Source organism: Peromyscus maniculatus, chromosome X (assembly GCF_049852395.1).
Source record: "Peromyscus maniculatus bairdii isolate BWxNUB_F1_BW_parent chromosome X, HU_Pman_BW_mat_3.1, whole genome shotgun sequence".
Classification (NCBI taxonomy): Eukaryota; Metazoa; Chordata; class Mammalia; order Rodentia; family Cricetidae; genus Peromyscus; species Peromyscus maniculatus.
This window is the reverse complement of record NC_134875.1, coordinates 15864317-15883777: the sequence shown is the minus strand read 5'-3', so window position 1 is coordinate 15883777 and position 19461 is coordinate 15864317. Positions and strand designations below refer to the sequence as shown.

The window sequence follows — 19461 nt, the reverse complement described above, 5'->3', positions numbered from 1 at the left end:
ACTAAACTGACAAACATCATCTACAGATCAGCTTTGAACTACAAGGTGCTCAGAGCAATTTTGAGATGACTAGCTGAGATGATCCAGTCTCAAAGACTACTTGAATAAGGACTTGAGATAAACCCTGAACTTTGGCATTATACACAGACTGGATAATAATGAAGGATATAGTTACCTTTCCTAGAATTTGACAATTAACTTAAATTTTTCTTTCAGGATAAAGATAACTTCGCCCATACCCAGCAGGAAGCAATTTTAAGAATGACGCCCACATTCCCAAAGAGGTGGTGTGGGGCGGGTGGTTTTTTTTGGTCTTTTTAATGGGTTTTGGGTCTGGGATAATTTTCATTGTTTAGGGGGGTTGGTTACAAGTTGTTGTCAAGGGTTAGGAAAAAGGCTAAGCAAAGGAGATTAGATTTAAGGTTCTTGTTTAAAAAAAAAAAAGAAAGAAAGAAAGAAAGAAAGAAAAGAAAAGAAAAAGACAATTACTAGTTTTAAATACTTTACATTATTACCAACTATTAGGATATAAAGAAATGAAAGTTAGTAGTTAGACATTACAATAGAAATTGTAGTCATATTAGATATGTTTTAAAAATTGAGCAGATGTATTTTAGACAGGTCATCTTCAAACCCTTCAGAGATCTACAGAATATGGCATTTAAAATGTTTTAATAACTTAGAAATTTTTCTTTTTTGAGACATGTCGGCTCCTGGCAGTACCAATCTACTTCAGAGAAAATATGGGCATTGAAGAAACTGCATATGGAGTTAATTTTCATTGTGGCAAAAGTTAGCCACTGGACAACAAAGTATCCTCGTATCAACAGGACAAAATGGACAGACAGAACACGAAACAAAGGACTACCGATTCCTGCCAAAACAAGTGTGGTTATGGCTTTATCAGACGGCATCTTCTGAGGCCAGGACAATATGGCACCATCCCTGAAGTGGCCTTCACAATCTGGAAAAGGTACAGTGCCCTTTTCTTCGAAGGCAGCTGAACAGGCAGTGGGCCGATGGCTTCTGTTGTGCAATGGAACAGCAACTGAAAGCTCACGCCTCTCAATAGTAGACTGGGATTTAATAGAGGGATGTGGAGAAGGGGATGCTTAGATGAAGCCATATATACACAGCCAAGAAGAATGGACAGCTGAATTCAAAAACCATCAACAATTTCCAGAATTTAAAATCCTGAATCATGACATGACACTAGTGGAATTCAGGTGTTTCTGGTACATGGACTGCTCTCACCCAATGTGAGCTTGAACTGTTGACCTTGTGTACAACCTACTTCACAAATGAGTCTGTCAGATACCATAAGCCTATAGGCTGAAGATGATGCCCCAACACTGTGGAGAAACCTCAGGTGACTGTCCAGGCAGCTGGCTGTTTCTGTCAACTCACAAAATTTTTGGAAGTTGCTTTTGTGCACTTCTTGTTTTTATTTTTGTTAGCTAATATTATTTCCTTCTTGGGTCTCTGAGGGAGTTGAAGATTAGTTAGTTATAGTTGAAGATTAATTAGGATAGAAAGTGAATTAGATACATTTTGGACTTACTAAAATAGGATAGATAAGGGAATTATTTTCTCTGATTTGTCAAATACAAATGGACTAGACATCGTTTAGGTATTTGTTACTTGTATATATTGTATATAGTTATTGTACTTTTGTATATAGTTTTTCTTTTGTTAGTTATAACCTTTTGCCTTTTTTCTTTTTATTAAAATAGAAAAGGGGAAATGTGGTGATATTTTATTTGTACTGAAATGTTATTTTAATTTTATGTTAATAAATAAAGTTGCCCTGGGGTCAGAGCTATTAGAGCCATAGTAAGAGCGTGGTGGTTAGAAGAGCTAGGTAGATTTCTGTGTGTTCAGGGATACAGCCAGTATTGGAGACATACGCCTTTAAGACCTGGAGGGCGGTACTTACAGGCAGTGATGAGGCAGTCATGTGGTTGGGTTTACAACCAATGAGAAGGCAGAACAGAAAGATTATTTAAACAGAGACACAGGAAGTACCTCCCTCTCTCAGGGAAGCTAGGAGCACTGCAGGAGGTAAGATTTTATCTCTGAGCTCTGACCTCTCGGCTTTCTCTTTTACCTTGGCTCTGTGTTTCTTATTTTAATAAGACGATTGGTTACATCTACACCACCTCTTGGGAATATGGGCATAGTTTTCTTAAAATTACTTCCTGCTTTCTGGGGGTGAAGACATCTTTAGGGGATCCTGAAAAGAAAATTTGTGGGTTAATTGTCAAGTCCTGGGAGAGGTAGCTGTATCATTTGTTGTCCAGTCTCTTCATAATGGGAAAACATAGGGCTTGTCTCAAGTCTTTGCTCAAGTTGTCTGTGAATCTGGATCATCTCAGCTAGCCATCTCGAAATTGTCCTGAGCATTTTGTAGTCCAAAGCCGATCTTTCCCTGGTGTTAATCAGCTTAATGGCTTTACCATAGTCCATGTGGAATCATCGTTGTGGGGTCCTGTTATCCTTTTGAAGATTTCAAAGTTGCTGTTAGGCATGGTCATGGTTCCCTGCAGAATTTTTTTTAATATATATATATATATATATATATATATATATATATATATATATATATATTTTATTTTACAATACCATTCAGTTCTACATATCAGCCATGGGTTCCCCTATTCTCTCCCTCCTCCCACCCCCTCCCCTTACCCCCAGCCCACCCTCCATTCCCACCTCCTCCAGGACAAGTCCTCCCCCGAGGACCTGGTAGACTCAGTCCAGGGAGGTCCAGTCCCTTCCTCCCAGACTGAGCCAAGTGTCCCTGCATAAGTTCCAGGTTTCAAACAGCCAACTCATGCAATGAGCACAGGACTTGGTCCTACTGCCTAGTTGCCTCCCAAACTGATCAAGCCAATCAACTGTCTCACCTATTCAGAGGGCCCTTGCAGAATTTTCTTTTCTTTCTTTCTTTCTTTCTTTCTTTCTTTCTTTCTTTCTTTCTTTCTTTCTTTCTTTCTTTCTTTCTTTCTTTCTTCCTTCCTTCCTTCCTTCCTTCCTTCCTTCCTTCCTTCCTTCCTCCCTCCCTCCCTCCCTCCCTCCCTCCCTTCCTTCCTTTCTTTCTTCCTTTCTTTTTCTGTGCCTCCTCTGTGATTTGGAGCAATCATAGTCTGATAAATGTGTCTCTTGGAACCATGAACGTTCTTTCCTAGAGGAGAAAATTTTCACAGCAATTTTCCCCCAACATTTGTCTTACCAAATTTTTCCAAACTGACCTTTGCTGATGCTTTCTTTTAACATGATGGCCCTGGCAATTCTTCTCTGAACAAGCAGCAGTAAACCCTTCATCCCAGGTAGCAACATCACAGCAGTCACCAACATGATGAGAAGAAGCCAGCGACTCAAAGCAGTGCCACTGCCTCCATGGTCCCACCAAAGCTTTCATCAGGAGTCTGAGTGTTTATGAATGATTGATCAGTGTGTACAAAGACCAGCAAGTTCAGCTTCCTCCTCTGAGATGTTTATAGCCGGAGACTGCTCTCACCTACAGAGACCTACTGGGACTAGCCAAACTCTCCCTTTGCACTGTACCTAATAAACACATCGAGGTTCTGCGTTGCTTCCATATTCTGCATTTGATTCCAGATTCATTATATGTGTGTCTCTCCTTTCTTCATTCCCTCACTGCCCATAGCCAGGGTTCTGGGACCCAAGCCACACAGAACATGGCAGTATACTGCTACAAGATGATTGAATACTGCTAGGCACACCAGATTTTATGTACAAACAGATGAAATAACATTTATTTTTGTTATGGGCAGGTTATGTCTTATCCTTACCTGAGAGGCATTTAGTATCTACTAGTACCCTTCAGTAAACCAGGAAGTTCTTTTTTATAACAGGGGAAAAAAAAAAGAATCCAGGTGAACGGGTAGCTATCTCAATAGGCGTCTACTAGATTTTCTTGAAATTTTGCCTGCCCTCATTTAAGCATAACTTTTTAAAAAACCCTTCCTGGAATGCTCAGGGCTCTTGTACAGTCCTCTCCTTATGAACAGGAAAACAAGATCTTATCTCTTCATCCAAGAATTTCAGGATTTTGCTGGGCGGTGGTAGGACACACCTTTGATCCCAGCACTCAGGAGGCAGAGGTAGGCGATCTCTGAATTTGAGGTCAACTTGGTCTACAGAGTAAGTTCCAGGACATCCAGGGCTACACATAGAAACCCTGTCTCAAAAGTAAAAAACAAAACAAAACAACAATAAAACAAATGACAACAACAAAAAAGAATTTGAAGATTTCTAGAAGTATTTAGTTGTTGATGTAAAACACAACTCTTACCTCAAAGGGAATAAAGGTTTATTCTGGTGCCATATAGAGTGACCATGTCCTGGGAATACAGATTCAGTTTACCCCAATTACCAGTTTTCAACATGTTAGCAGTTTCATGAAGTATAGTATACTGTTTAGTTTTTTGTCAACTTGATACAAATCAGAGTCATCTAGGAAGTGGGAACTTTAGTTTCTTCTGCCCTGATTAGTCTGCCATTACCTGCCAATATCTCCTCCTTACTCCATCCTCCCTATACTATGCTACTTCAATCAGTGTTTTATGAAAATCTTTCTAATCTATTCTGGCATGAGCCTAGCACATTCAGTGACAAGAAAACTTAAACCCATCAAATATGTACTTACATTGCACTTTTCAATAAAATTTAGAGCAAACCTGTTTTCTTCACTGTGGATATCCATATAGATTGCTCAGAATCACCCAGGCAACCAATTAGAATATTGGACTTCAAAGACAGAATGGTCTTGTCATTCTTCACATAAACCTAATTAGATCTTCTCCTACAGAACACTACTAGGACTGTAACTGGTAATGTCTCAATTTTTGCTCAGCTGTAAATCATAATTAATAATTAAGTGATTTCTCTGGTAACTGTCATTCCTTGACTGCTGAGCAATCTCCTATTATTAATACCTGTTGTACTTTACCATTATTTCCAAGTGACCCCAGGCATCCACAAGAAGTTTAACCCACTCTAACCAGTATGAGTCTCTAGCCTACCCAGCCCATTGCTATATCAGCATTGTTATCCAAATAAAGTTAGCTAAAAGGAATGGCTCAGTCACAAAAGCATGGAATGGATTCTGTGGACAATTTGTGTATGTTTTACTAGGCAGCAGTTTAGTTTTTTTCTTTTCTCTTTAAACACTATTGTTGGGTTCACTATTTCTTTCAGGAGTACCTACCCTATTTATTTCTTAGTCCATCAACAACTGGGTGTTTCCCAAAGTACAGAATTCTTGATAAAGGGTCTTGATTTATCCACTCTAGAGATGAAAACTTATTACTTAAGTCCAGCCTAGGCTGCCTAGCTAGATCTTGTCTCAGAAATCATAAACAGCCAATACAGCAAAAAACAAAAAATCAAAACAAGAAATAAAAGCAGCCAGATATGGCATACAGGTGTATATTCTAAAACTTTTATCATATTAACCAACTTTTTTAATGATAAAACAAAAATGATCAAACAAATAATGTTTACAATTGACATAATTACATAAATCCCATCAACATTAATTTATTCTCTCATTTAATTGTTCCATTTTAAACTGTCTATCATATTATCAAACAGAGACTAAATTCCCACCATTGTAAAAATGTTTCCCAATTTTTAATGTGGGGAAAAAACTTTCCTTTAACTAATTCGTCCCTTTACGAAATCCCAATTGACTTACCAAATCTGCTGACAATAATTCAGATGATGATGTGGCAGCAGCCTGAGGAGGGGGCCTAGAGAAAGCCAAAACCCACAAGGAGAGGAAAGAAGCAAAAGATCCAGCACGGGGAAAGTGTATGAAAGTGGCTAACTCCTATGATTTTGGGAGCCCCAAAACCTATGGAGTTTGCTGTAGAAAGACTGCAACAAAAACTCAGCCAGTGCATTAGGCACTCCCAGTCCAGGTGGGCTGGAGATTCCCACCACATGTAGCTCTGGACTGAGCCTGTGGCTTTTTTGTGAATTCGTGCCCCAAATTTTGGGCCCAGATGTAACATGAATTTCTAAACAGTCTTTTAATAAAAAATCCAGAGCCTGATATTGGGGTATATGCTGAAAAATCAGAGCGACAAAGGAACAAGCCACAACTACTACCTCTTACCTTACCAAATCCTCAGCCTGAAAAGGCTTTCTATTAAAAAAGCCTCTAGCCAAAAGGGCTTCCTCAGCCAAAAAAGCCTTTAGTTCCTGTCCCCTCATGCCTTGTATACATTTCTCTGCCCAGCCATCACTTCCTGGGATTAAAAGTGTGTGTGCTTCCCAGTACTGGGATTAAAGGTGTGTGTCACCACTGCCTGGCTGTTTTCTCTCCTAGACTGAGTCAATCTCATGTAGTCCAGGGTGGCTTTGAACTTACAGAGATCCAAATGGATCTCTGCCTTTCTAGTGCTAGGATTAAAGGTGTATGCCAACACTGCCTGGCTTCTATGCTTAATTTCGTGGCTTGTTCTGTTCTCTGATCTTCAGGTAAATTTTATTAGGGTACACAATATGGCACCACATCTTACTATCCTGGAAAGCTTTATATTTGACAATCCTACTTTATCATCTCTGTTCCTTGTATTAAACCAAGTTTTGTAAGAGACATATTCACACAGAAGCAATATATTCCCTTTTCAAACCAGCATCACTCTCTGGAGTTGCCTGTCTTTATTGTAATAATCTATAATGCATGCCATTGCTCTTGTAGCAGTCAAGAATATTCTTTTAGCAGCTTCATATAGATGAACATTAGGAAGTAAAAAGCAAGAAGCTTAAGGGTAATTCTTGTGTCCTACTATGTAACCACACAATTTAACATTGATTTTCCTACTTTGTAAAATGCCAGAGAGAGTAAAGGAAGTCTACTGATGATAAATATGGTCATTTCTCAGTATTTCCAGGCCTAAATTTTATATAATTACAGATTATCTTATAACCTCATATATTCTTTATGTATTTATAGTTATCTATTTTTTGGTCATTTCAATGCAATTTATTTTCAAGTTAGGGTTTCTCTGTGTAGCCTTGGCTGTCTTGGAACTCACTCTGTAAACCAGGCTGGCCTCAAACTCACAGAGATCCGCCTGCCTTTGCCTGCAGAGTGCTAGGATTAAAGACATGAGCCACCATTTCCTGGCTTCAGTGCAATATTTTACAAGCAGCCAAGTCAAGTGTACACTTTTGTAAACCTAGCACACAGGAGGCTGAGACAAGATAATTAAGAGTTCCAGGTCAGCTGGGGCTACTTGCGAACTTCCAGGCCAGTGTGGACTATACAGTGAGAAAATGTTTTTAAAAAGAGCCCATTTTATCATGACAGGGTGTTTGGCCAGAGTAGGTCTGCTCAGGCACTCTTGACCATTGCCAGTAGTCTATAGTGGAGGTATCTCTGTGGATTTCTGGGGACCTCTCTAGCACTCTGCTTCTTCCTATTCCCATGCTGTCTTCATTTATCATGGTATCTCTTTCCTTGTTCTCCCACCATGTTCCTGATCCAACTGGGAACTCCTGCTCCCCTAAGCTCTCTTTCCCCCCCCGACCCTTGTCCTCCATTACTCCCCCTCACCCCCAGTTTGCTCATGTAGATCTCATCCATTTCTCTGTCATTGGGTGATCCAGTGACTGATGGAAGCAGATGCAGAGATCCACGGCCAAGCCCCAGGTGGAGCTCCAGGAGCCCAATTGTCGAGAGAGAAGAGGGATTATATGAGCAAGAGATATTAAGACCATCATTGGAAAAAGCACAGGGACAAATAGCCAAACTAGTGGAAACACATCAACTGTGAACCAATAGCTGAGGAGCCCCCATGGAACTGGAACAGACCCTCTGGATAAGTGAGACAGTTGATTAGCTTGAACTGTTTAGGAAGCCCCCAGGCAGTGGAACCAGGACTTGTCCTTGGTGCATGAGCTGGCTTTTTGGAACCTAGGGCCTATGCTGAGACACTTTGCTCAGCTTTGGTGTAGAGAGGAGGGGACTGGACCTGCATCAACTGAATCTATCAGGCTGGGCTGACTTTCCAGGGGAAACATTGCCTTGGAGGAGGTGGGAATGGGGGGTGGGTTTGGGGGGTAAGACTGGGGGTGGGAGGAGGGAGGACAGGGGAATCCGTGGCTGATATGTAAAATTAAATTAATTATAAAATAAAAACATGAAAAAAATAGCCCAGCCGGGCGGTGGTGGCACTCACCTTTAATCCCAGCACTCAGGAGGCAGAGACAGGCAGATCTCTATGAGTTCGAGGCCAACCTGGGTTACAGAGTGAGTTCCAGGACAGGCTCCAAAGCTACACAGAGAAACCCTGTCTCGAAACGCCAAAAAAAAAAAAAAAAAAACCCATTTTAAGCTGGGTGGTGGTGGTGCATGCCTTTAGTCTCAGTACTTGGGAGGCAGAGGCAGGTGGATCTCTGTGAGTTCAAGGCCAGCCTGGTCTACAGAGTGAGTTCCAAGAAAGGCTCCAAAGCTACACAGAGAAACCCTGTCTCAAAAAGCCAAATCAAGCCGGGCGTTGGTGGCGCACGCCTTTAATCCCAGCACTCGGGAGGCAGAGCCAGGCGGATCCCTGTGAGTTCGAGGCCAGCCTGGGCTACCAAGCGAGCTCCAGGAAAGGTGCAAAGCTACACAGAGAAACCCTGTCTCGAAAAAACCAAAAAAAAAAAAAAGCCAAATCAAAACAAACAAAAAAAAAGCCCATGAAAAAATACCTGTAATAATAGTGGCTTTTTATTAATGAATTTTTAATGTCCAGGGAACATGACTATATTATTCTTATGTTGTATTTTAAAAGCAAATTGCATATGACATATTCATGACAGTTTATTTTCTCACCTTCAGCAGTCTTTTCAATGTATTTGGACTTAGATAAGTGGACAGTTCTAAGCAAGTACAACTCTGAAAGTTCTCAGGCATAAGTTATAACCAGCCCTCAATTACTTCAGATATGGCTCATTCTATACATAATATGAATAATTGCAAAGCTAATATTATTGTTTGTTTGGGACAAGTTCTGTTTGTAGTACTCTGGTTGGCCTGTAACTTGCTATAAAGTACAAAGTAGCCTGAAACTCACAAAGATATGGTTACTTCTGCCTCCCTAGTACTGGGATTAATGGCATGTGCCATCATGCCTGGTGAAAATAATATATATTTTTAATTCTTGTTTCCAAGATCAAAACAGTACAGGAGTAATTGTGAATTGTACATAGATAACAATTAGGAAGATATTTGGCTGATACTTTTACAGAACTTGTTTCTTTGGATTTTCTTTTACACCTATGTGTTTGCCTGCATGAGTTTATGTATAACACATATATGCAGAAGCTGGTAAAGGCCAGGAGAGGGAGTTATACCCCTTGGAATTGGAGTTAAAGGCCATGGTAAGTAGCCATGTGGGTGTTGAGAATTAAATCTGGGTCTTCTGCTTAAGTAGTTAAGTGCTTTTAACTGTTGAACTATTTCTCCAGCACCCAACTTTACTGTTTTGGCCCTAGCCTTCCTTTGGACTCAAACATGTGTTTTCATTGTAATATTTATAATCAATGTGTAGTTTTCACCATGGGCCCCTTGCCCTTACTAGCTACAGTAAGATAGTTGCTGAGTTAATTCAAACACCTGGAAGGATATCATAGAGTTCCAGGAGTGTGTGCTGTAGGTTGAGCCCTCCATTTAGGTGGCAATCTCTAGAGGAGGAGGTGTGCTTAGAACTGGTTGTTAGGAATTTTTCTCAATCATCCAGAAGCAAGTAGTATTGAGAATCTTAGTTTGTTTGGAGTCCATAACAAAATACCATAAACTGAGTGGCTTGTAAGCAGCAAATTTATTTCTCACAGTTCTGAAGTCTGGGAAGTCCAAACTTAAGGCAGTAGCGGATATCTAGTGAAGGCCAGCTCTATAATTCATGGATGGAACCTTTTTGCTGTGTCTCACTAGGCAGAAGCATGCTCTTCAGCTCATTATAGAGGTGCAAATCCCATTCATGACATACTCTATTTTTATGACCCACTACCACTGGAGGACTCTAACCATCCTATACAGTGTTGGGTTTCAACCACATGAATTTGGGGCAAATACAAGCATTCAGTCCATAGTACAGAGCTATTTATAACAAGCACTATGTCCTATAGAGAAAGATACAGTCTAAACCTGTATTTTCCACATAAATATTAAAAAGTAGAGCTGGGGATGTCGCTCAGAGAGCTTGCCTAGCATGTGCAAGGTTCTGGATTCCATTACCAGCACCACATATCCCACCCCCAAATGAAAATTACTTCAGGGACTGGGAGTATAGTTTCATGGTAAAACATTTGCCTAGTATTCATAGTCCTGAGTTTGACCCCCAACTCTGAAAATGCAAATTTAAAAATACATTTCCAGGGCCTGAAGAGATGGCTCAGTGGATAAGAGCTCTCCCAGAGTACCCAGTTTCTATTCTCAGCATCCACAAGGCAGCTCACAATTATATGTAGCTCCAGTTCCAGGCAATCTCTCTTCTGGCCACCTTGGGCACCAGGCTCACAAGTGGTGCTCAGGCGTATATAGAGTCAAAACACTCATATACATGAAATAATAAAAAAATTAATCTAAAAAATTAAAAATACATTCCCAAGTGGTAACAAAGCTCATTGGTAGACCACTTGACTAGCACACATGATACTCTGGGTTTGCTCCGCAGCACTGAAAAAAAAAGCTGCATAAATAATGTCAAATCGGGATTCATTGAGAGCTAATTCAGGGGAAAGAGCAGTTAAGCATATCCATCTTAAAATTTCTTTCTAGATTTGTATGTACATGTATGATTCCCATTTAAGTGACCGCATATAAATAAGGTACACCAAATGAATCTTGTGCTGATGAGATGCAAAGATAAATACAATAATTTGTTATGCCATGCATTTAATTGCCTTCAAGATAGATAGGTCTATTCTTGATAGTGATTACATGTGGATACTCTGTATGTAGATTAAATTGTTTTAAGTCTTTAATAATGTAAGGAGCCTTTAGCCATGTCATCCTCTTCATGGCTTGTGTCACAAATAAATGACTATCTCTGCATCACTATTTTCACTATCATATGTTTTCATAGTATCATTGCTCTCATTATCTTGATAAAAATTGTACTGGTACTTTGTGTCACTGTACTTGTGATCTGTTTCATAAAAAGACTTGGGAGATGGCTTCATTTTCCTTGAAACATGAGGATTTCCAACATGTTCCTTATTTAGCCCTGAAAGATCACTGAGAAGTTCAGAAGTATTACAAATAAGGCATTTTCCTGATAATACCAGCAAACTGACAAGAGGTAAGTGCCTGGGCTCAGCCTAGATCCCATCCCTGGGCACCAGCCACTCTGGGAAGACCTGCCCAACTTGGCCCCAGGTTCTGGCCATCGGGCAGCATCCCTTCAACCCCCACCCCCACAGGGAAGGCTCCCCTTCTCCAAGACCTCCAAAAGACCCTGCAATCTCCACACCCTGCCCCCATGCCCATCTGCCTGAGACCCCAGCCACTTCCTGAGACTTAGAGACTGGCCCCAGCTCCCATCCTGCCCCGGACTTCCCATCTGGACAAGAGGTGAGTGCCTGGGCTCAGCCTAGATCCCATTCCTGGGCACCAGCCACTCCGGGAAGACCTGCCCAACTTGGCCCCAGGTTCTGGCCTTCAGGCAGGATCCCTTCTACCTCCACTGGGAAGGCTCCCCTTCTGCAAGATCCCCAGCAGACCCTGCAATCTCCAAGCTCTGCCCCCACGCCCATCTGCCTGAGACCCCAGCCACTTCCTGAGACTTAGAGACCGGCCCCCAGCTCCCATCCTGCCCCAGGACTTAGCTTCTGGACAAGAGCTCCCTTCCTGCCCCGGACTTCCCATCTGGACAAGAGAGCTCCCATGTGGACAAGAGAGAGAGAGACTTCCTGAATCTGTCAGCTCTGTCTGGACCAAGTGCACTGATGAGACCAAGAACAATCTACAAGGAGATGGGCAGACATCGAGGCAGAAGTACATACAACAAAATGAAGAGCAATACAGCATCACCAGAACCTAGCCCTCCTCCAACATCTAGACTTGAACATCAAAAATTGGAAGAAGCAGAAGAAAACAGCCTTATGAATAAAACCATGAAGAAGGTAGAGGCTTATATAGAGGAAAAGACAAACAAAAAATGGGAAGAACACTATAAAAAACTAGAGGAAAGGACAAATAAAGCAGAAGAAAACAATAAATCCCTGAAAGAAAATCATGAAAAAGCAATGAAACAGATGAAGGAAACAGTCCAAGACCTGAAAAGGGAAATAGAAAAAATGAAGAAGACACAAACAGAGGGAATGCTGGATATAGAAAATCTGAGTAAACAAATGGGAATATCAGAAGCAAGTATAACCAACAGAATGCAAGAGATGGAAGAGAGGATCTCTGGCGTTGAAGATATGGTAGAAGAAATAGATTCATCAGTCAAAGAAAACACTGAAGCCAACAGAGTCATGACACAAAATGTCCAAGAAATTTGGGACACCATGAAAAGACCAAATCTACCAAAAATAGGGATAGAGGAAGGAGAAGAATACCAACTCAAACGCACAGAAAATATTCAACAAGATCATAGAAGAAAACTTTCCCAACTTAAAGAAGGAAATGTCTATGAAGATACAAGAAGCCTATAGAACACCAAACAGACTAGACCCCCCCCAAAAGTCCCCTCACCACATAATAACTAAATAACTAAACCTACAGAATAAAGAAAGAATAAGAGCAGCAAAGGAAAAAGGCCAAACCCATCAGACTTATAAAGGCAAACCCATCAGAATAACATCTGATTTCTCAATGGAGACTTTGAAAGCCAGAAGGACCTGGACAGATGTAATGCAGACACTAAGAGACCATGGATGTCAGCCTAGACTAATATACCCAGCAAAACTTTCAATCATCATAGATGGAGCGAACAAGACATTCCAAGACAAAGCCAGATTTAAACAGTACTTATCCACAAACCCAGGCCTACAGAAAGCACTAGAAGGAAAATTCCAACCAAGGGAAGTCAGATACACATGCGAAAACACAGGCAATAGATAAAGCCACAACAGTAAACCCCAAAGAAGAGAAGTACACACAAGCTACCACCAAAAATAATAGGAACAAACAATCACTGGTCATTAATATCCCTTAATATCAATGGACTTAATTCCCCTATAAAAAGACACAGGCTTACAGAATGGATACGAAAGCAGGACCCATCTTTCTGCTGCATACAAGAAACACATCTCAAATTCAAAGACAGACACTACCTAAGAATAAAAGGCTGGGAAAAGACTTTCCAATCAAACGGTCTTAAGAAACAAACGAGTGTAGCCATCCTGATATCCAGCAAAATAGACTTCAAACTAAAATCAATCAAAAGAGATCAAGAAGGGCATTACATACTCATCACAGGAAAGATCCACCAAGGTGAAGTTTCAATTCTGAACATTTATACCCCAAACACAAGGGCACACACATATGTAAAAGAAACATTACTAAAGCTTAAACCACATATAAAACCCCACACATTAATAGTGGGAGACTTAAACACCCCACTTTCACCACTGGACAGATCTCCCAAATCGAAAATTAAAAGAGAAATAAAAGACTTAACTGATGTTATGACTCAAATGGACTTAATCGATATCTACAGAACATTCCATCCTAACAAAAAAGAATATAACTTCTTCTCAGCACCCCATGGAACCTTCTCTAAAATCGACCACATACTTGGCCACAAAGCAAATCTCAACAGATACAAAACAATTGGAATAACCTCCTGTGTTCTATTGGACCACCATGGTGTAAAAGTAGATTTCAACAACACCCAAAACTACAGAAAACCTACAATCTCATGGAAACTGAATAATGCTCAACTGAATCACCAATGGGTTAAAGAAGAAATAAAGAAAGAAATTCAAGACTTCCTAGAGATCAACAAAAATGAAGATACCACGTACCCAAACTTATGGGACACTATGAAAGCAGTGCTAAGAGGGAAATTCATAGCACTAAATGCCCACATAAAGAAGTTGGAGAAATCAGCCGGGCGGTGGTGGCACACGCCTTTAATCCCAGCACTTGGGAGGCAGAGCCAGGCAGATCTCTGTGAGTTCGAAGCCAGCCTGGTCTACAGAGTGAGTTCCAGGAAAGGCACAAAGCTACACAGAGAAGCCCTGTCTCAAAAAAAAAAACAAAAAAAAAAAAGAAGTTGGAGAAATCTCACAATAGTGACTTAACAGCACACCTGAACGCTCTAGAACAAGAAGAAGCAAAGTCACCCAGGAAGAATAGACGCCAGAAAATTATCAAACTGAGAGCTGAAATCAATAAAATAGAAACAAAGAGAATAACACAAAAAATTAATGAAACAAAGAGTTGGTTCTTTGAGAAAATCAACAAGATAGACAAGCCCTTATCCAAACTAACCAAAGGACAGAGAGAGAGCATCCAAATTAACATAATCAGAAATGAAAAGGGAGACATAACAACAGACATTGAGGAAATCCAGAGAATCATCAGGTCATACTTCAAAAAACTCTACTCCACAAAACTGGAAAATCTAAAAGAAATGGATAATTTTCTGGATAGGTACCATATACCAAAGTTAAATCAAGATCAGATAAACCATTTAAATAGTCCAATAACCCCTAAGGAAATAGAAACAGTCATTAAAAGTCTCCCAACCGAAACAAGCCCAGGACCAGATGGTTTCAGCACAGAATTCTACCAGATCTTCAAAGAAGAGTGAATACCAAAACTCTTTAAATTGTTCCACACAATAGAAACAGAAGGAACATTACCAAACTCCTTCTATGAGGCTACAATTACCCTGATTCCTAAACCAAGCAAGGATACAACAAAAAAAAAGAGAACTACAGACCAATCTCCCTCATGAACATTGAAGCAAAAATACTCAATAAAATGCTGGCAAACAGATTCCAAGAACACATCAAAACAATAATCTACCATGATCAAGTAGGCTTCATCCAAGGGATGCAAGGGTGGTTCAACATACGAAAGTCTGTCAATGTAATACACCATATAAACAAACTCAAAGAAAAAAAAACCACATGATCATCTCACTAGATGCAGAAAAGGCATTTGACAAAATCCAATGCCCCTTCATGATAAAGGTCTTGGAGCGATCAGGAATACAGGGAACATACCTAAACATAATAAAGGCAATTTACAGCAAGCCAACAGCCAACATCAAATTAAATGGAGAGAAACTCAAAGCGATTCCACTAAAATCAGGAACGAAGCAAGGCTGTCCACTCTCCCCATACTTATTCAATATAGTACTTGAAGTTCTAGCCAGAGCAATAAGACAACATAAGGAGATTAAGGGAATACAAATTGGAAAGGAAGAAGTCAAGCTTTCCCTATTTGCAGATGACATGATAGTATACTTGAGTGACCCCAAAGATTCAACCAAGGAACTGATACAGCTTATAAACACCTTCAGCAACATAGCAGGATACAAGATCAACTCAAAAAAATCAGTAGCCCTCCTATATACAATGGACAAAGAAGCTGAGAAGGCAATTAGAGATACATCACCCTTTACAATAGCCACAAATGACATAAAATACCTTGGGGTAACACTAACCAAGCAAGTGAAGGACCTATATGACAAGAACTTTAAGTCCCTGAAAAAAGAAATTGAAGAAGATGTCAGAAAATGGAAAGATCTCCCATGCTCATGGATAGGCAGGGTTAACATAGTAAAAATGGCAATCTTACCAAAAGCAATTTACAGATTCAATGCAATCCCCATCAAAATACCAACACAATTCTTCACAGACCTGGAAAGAATAATACTCAACTTCATATGGAAAAACAAAAAACCCAGGATAGCTAAAAGAAACCTGTACAATAAAACAACTTCTGGAGGCATCACGATCCCTGACTTCAAGCTCTACTATAGAGCTACAGTAATAAAAACAGCTTGGTATTGGCATAAAAACCGACATGTGGACCAATGGAATCGAATTGAAGACCCTGACATTAACCCACACACCTATGGACATATAATTTTTGACAAAGAAGCCAAAAGTGTACAATGGAAAAAAGAAAGCATCTTCAACAAATGGTGCTGGCATAAGTGGATATCAACATGTAGAAGGCTGCAAATAGATCCATATCTGTCACCGTGCACAAAACTTAAGTCCAAGTGGATCAAAGACCTCAACATAAATACAGCTACTCTGAACCTGCTAGAAGAAAAAGTAGGAAATAGTCTTGAACGCATTGGCATAGGAGATCACTTCCTAAATATAACACCAGTAGCGCAGACACTGAGACAAACAATCAATCAATGGGACCTCTTGAAACTGAGAAGCTTTTGTAGAGCAAAGGATACGGTCAACAAGGCAAAGCAACAGCCTACAGAATGGGAAAAGATCTTCACCAACCCCACATGTGACAGAGGACTGATATCCAGAATATATAAGGAACTCAAGAAATTAGACATCAAAACGACCAACAGTCCAATTGAGAAATGGGCTTTAGAATTAAACAGAGAATTCTCAACAGAGGAAACGCAAATGGCTGAAAGACATTTAAGGAATTGCTCAACATCCCTAATCATCAGGGAAATGCAAATCAAAACAACTCTGAGATACCACCTTACGCCTGTCAGAGTGGCTAAGATAAAAAACACTGAAGACACTTTATGCTGGAGAGGATGTGGAACTAGGGGAACTCTCCTCCACTGCTGGTGGGAATGCAAGCTTGTACAACCACTTTGGAAATCAATATGGCGCTTTCTTGGAAAATTGGGAATCAATCTTCCCCCAAGATCCAGCTATACCACTCCTGGGCATATACCCAAGAAATGCTCAATCATATCACAAGAGCACTTGCTCAGCTATGTTCATATCAGCATTGTTTGTAATAGCCAAAACCTGGAAACAACCTAGATGCCCCTTCAACTGAAGAATGGATAAATAAATTGTGGCACATATACACAATGGAATACTATTCAGCAGAATAAAACCAATGACACCATGAGGTTTGCAGGCAAATGGATGGATCTAGAAAAAAATCATCCTGAGTAAGGTAACCCAGACTCAGAAATACAAACATGGTATGTACTCACTCATAAGAGGATACTAGATGTGGAACAAGGATTACTGGACTGCTACTCACAACACCAGGGAGGCTACCTGGAAAACAGGACCCCAAAAAAGACACAAGGATCACCCAATGACAGAGAAATGGATGAGATCTACATAAACAGCCTGGACATGATGGGGGTAATGAAGGGCAAGGGTTTAGGGAAAGAGAGCTTGGGGGAGCAGGAGATCCCAGCTGGATCAAGAACAGAGAGGGAGAACAAGGAATAGGAGACCATGGTAAATGATGACCATATGAGAATAGTATAGTGATACTTTATTTGTACTAAAATGTGATTTGTATGTTAATAAATAAAGTTGCCCAGGGGTCAGAGCTATTAGAACCATAGCAAAAGCTGGGCGGTGGTGGTGAACGCCTTTAATCCCAGCATTAGGTAGATCTGTGTGTGTTCAAGGATACAGCCAGCATTGGAGACACATGCCATTAATCTCAATACCAACCATAGAAGACCTGGAGGTCTGTACAGACAGGCAGTGACGAGGCAGTCATGTGGTTGGGTTTACAACCAATGAGAAGGCAGAATGGAAAGTATATATAAAGACAAAAACACAGGAAGTAGGTCTCTTGACTGAAGACGCTAGCTGCAGCAGACGGGTAAGGCTCTTAGCTCTGATCTCTTGGCTTTCTTCTTTGCATTGGTTCTGTGTTTCTTATTTAATAAGACGGTTGATTACATGTACAGAACAGGAAGAAGCAAAGTGCTAGAGAGGCCCACAGAAATCCTCAAAGATGCCCTGACTATAGACTCCTGGCAATGGTCAAGAGACAGCCCAAACTGACCTACTCTGGTGATAGGATGGTCAAACACCCTAATTGTCATGCTAGAAATCCCATCCAATGACTGAGGAAACTGGATGCAGAGATCCACGGCCAGGCCCCTGGTGGAGCTCCGGGAGTCCAATTGGTGAGAAAGAGGAGGGTTTATATGAGCGAGAATTGTTGAGACCAAGGTTGGATAACATACAGGGACAAATAGCCAAACTAATGGAAAAACATGAACTATGAACCAATGGCTGAGGGGCCCCCAACTGGATCAGGCCCTCTGAATAGGTGAGACAGTTGATTGGCTTGATCTGTTTGGGAGGCATCCAGGCAGTGGGACCAGGTCCTGTGCTCAGTGCATGAGTTGGCGGTTTGAAACCTGGGGCTTATGCAGGGACGCTTGGCTCAGCATGAGAGTAGGGGAGTGGACCTGCCTGGACTGAGTCTACCAGGTTGACCTCAATCCTCTGGGGAGTCTTTGCCCTGGAGGAGATGGGAATGGGGGGTAAGCTGGGGGGAAGGGGAGGGGGGTGGGAGGGGGAGAACAAGGGAATCTGTGGTTGATATGTAGAATTAAATTATATTGTAAAATAAAATTTAAAAAAAAGAAATATAAAAAAATATCAGCAAACTTTGTCTGATAGATGCCTCCTGGGTAATGCAGCCTTTCCTGTACTCACTGGCTTTTTCAGATCATGGTGTCCATGTGACTGGTTTGGTTTCTTTATTCTGCATGGTTTGGTGGACAGGATTTGATTATGTGAGACTGATGGACAAGATTGTTTGGCTAGCATATTTGAAGATTACAGAATAGCTAGCCATGGTTGTATGACTTGCTTCTTTGAATTGGATGAATTGACTTGACTAGCTAATTTACAGGTGTGGGTAAGATTATATGATTTTTAAAGGTTGTGTTTCTTATATGACTTTTCCAGGTAATGTGACTTATGTAATCTTTGGCAGCTTGATTTGGTTGGCCTTTTCAAATCTTATTGCCTACTTGATGCTTTTTACAGTGCATGGTATGAATGACTTATCTGTATTTGAGTATCTCGCTGGTCTTTGTGCATTGGATGGCATGTATGGCTTTTGTAGACTTGAAGGCTGAATTGATTTTATTGCACTGTTTGATACAGATAGTTTTTCTTGACATGAGGGCCTAGATGTCTGGTCTTAATTTGAAATCAGAGGTTGAGTTTGTAGAATGTCCTCAGGCTTCGTATCAGGTTTACAAGCTGATACTTTGGGCACCCAAGATGATATTGCCGCCATATTTTCTTTGATGAGCCTGAAATGCAGAAAACTCAGGGTGTAATAATTTAAAACAAAAGTACTTTTGCTATCATCAGAAAATATGCTAGCTTAGAGTATGGATATTTTTCCACAGTAAAAGGAAACACAGTAACTATTAAAGTGTGCTGACACCTGTAACTTGTGTTACACATATGAATTCATGAATAATTTTCCTTAAAGAATATGTTTACTATTTCTAAGGCATTAGATAACTTATAGTCCATGTATGG

The 19461-nt window shown here is 40.5% G+C and overlaps 1 protein-coding gene across 1 annotated transcript; it reads right to left on the bottom strand.

Moving 5' to 3' along the window:
* Positions 1–18511: 18511 nt before the first annotated feature.
* LOC121826657 (uncharacterized) lies at positions 18512–19213 on the bottom strand. Its single transcript, XM_042270470.2, is given in 2 exon segments — positions 18512–18948; positions 18950–19213. Coding segments are annotated over 2 exon segments (648 nt in total). The 5' UTR covers positions 19211–19213; the 3' UTR covers positions 18512–18561.
* Between the last annotated feature and the right edge of the window lie 248 nt (positions 19214–19461).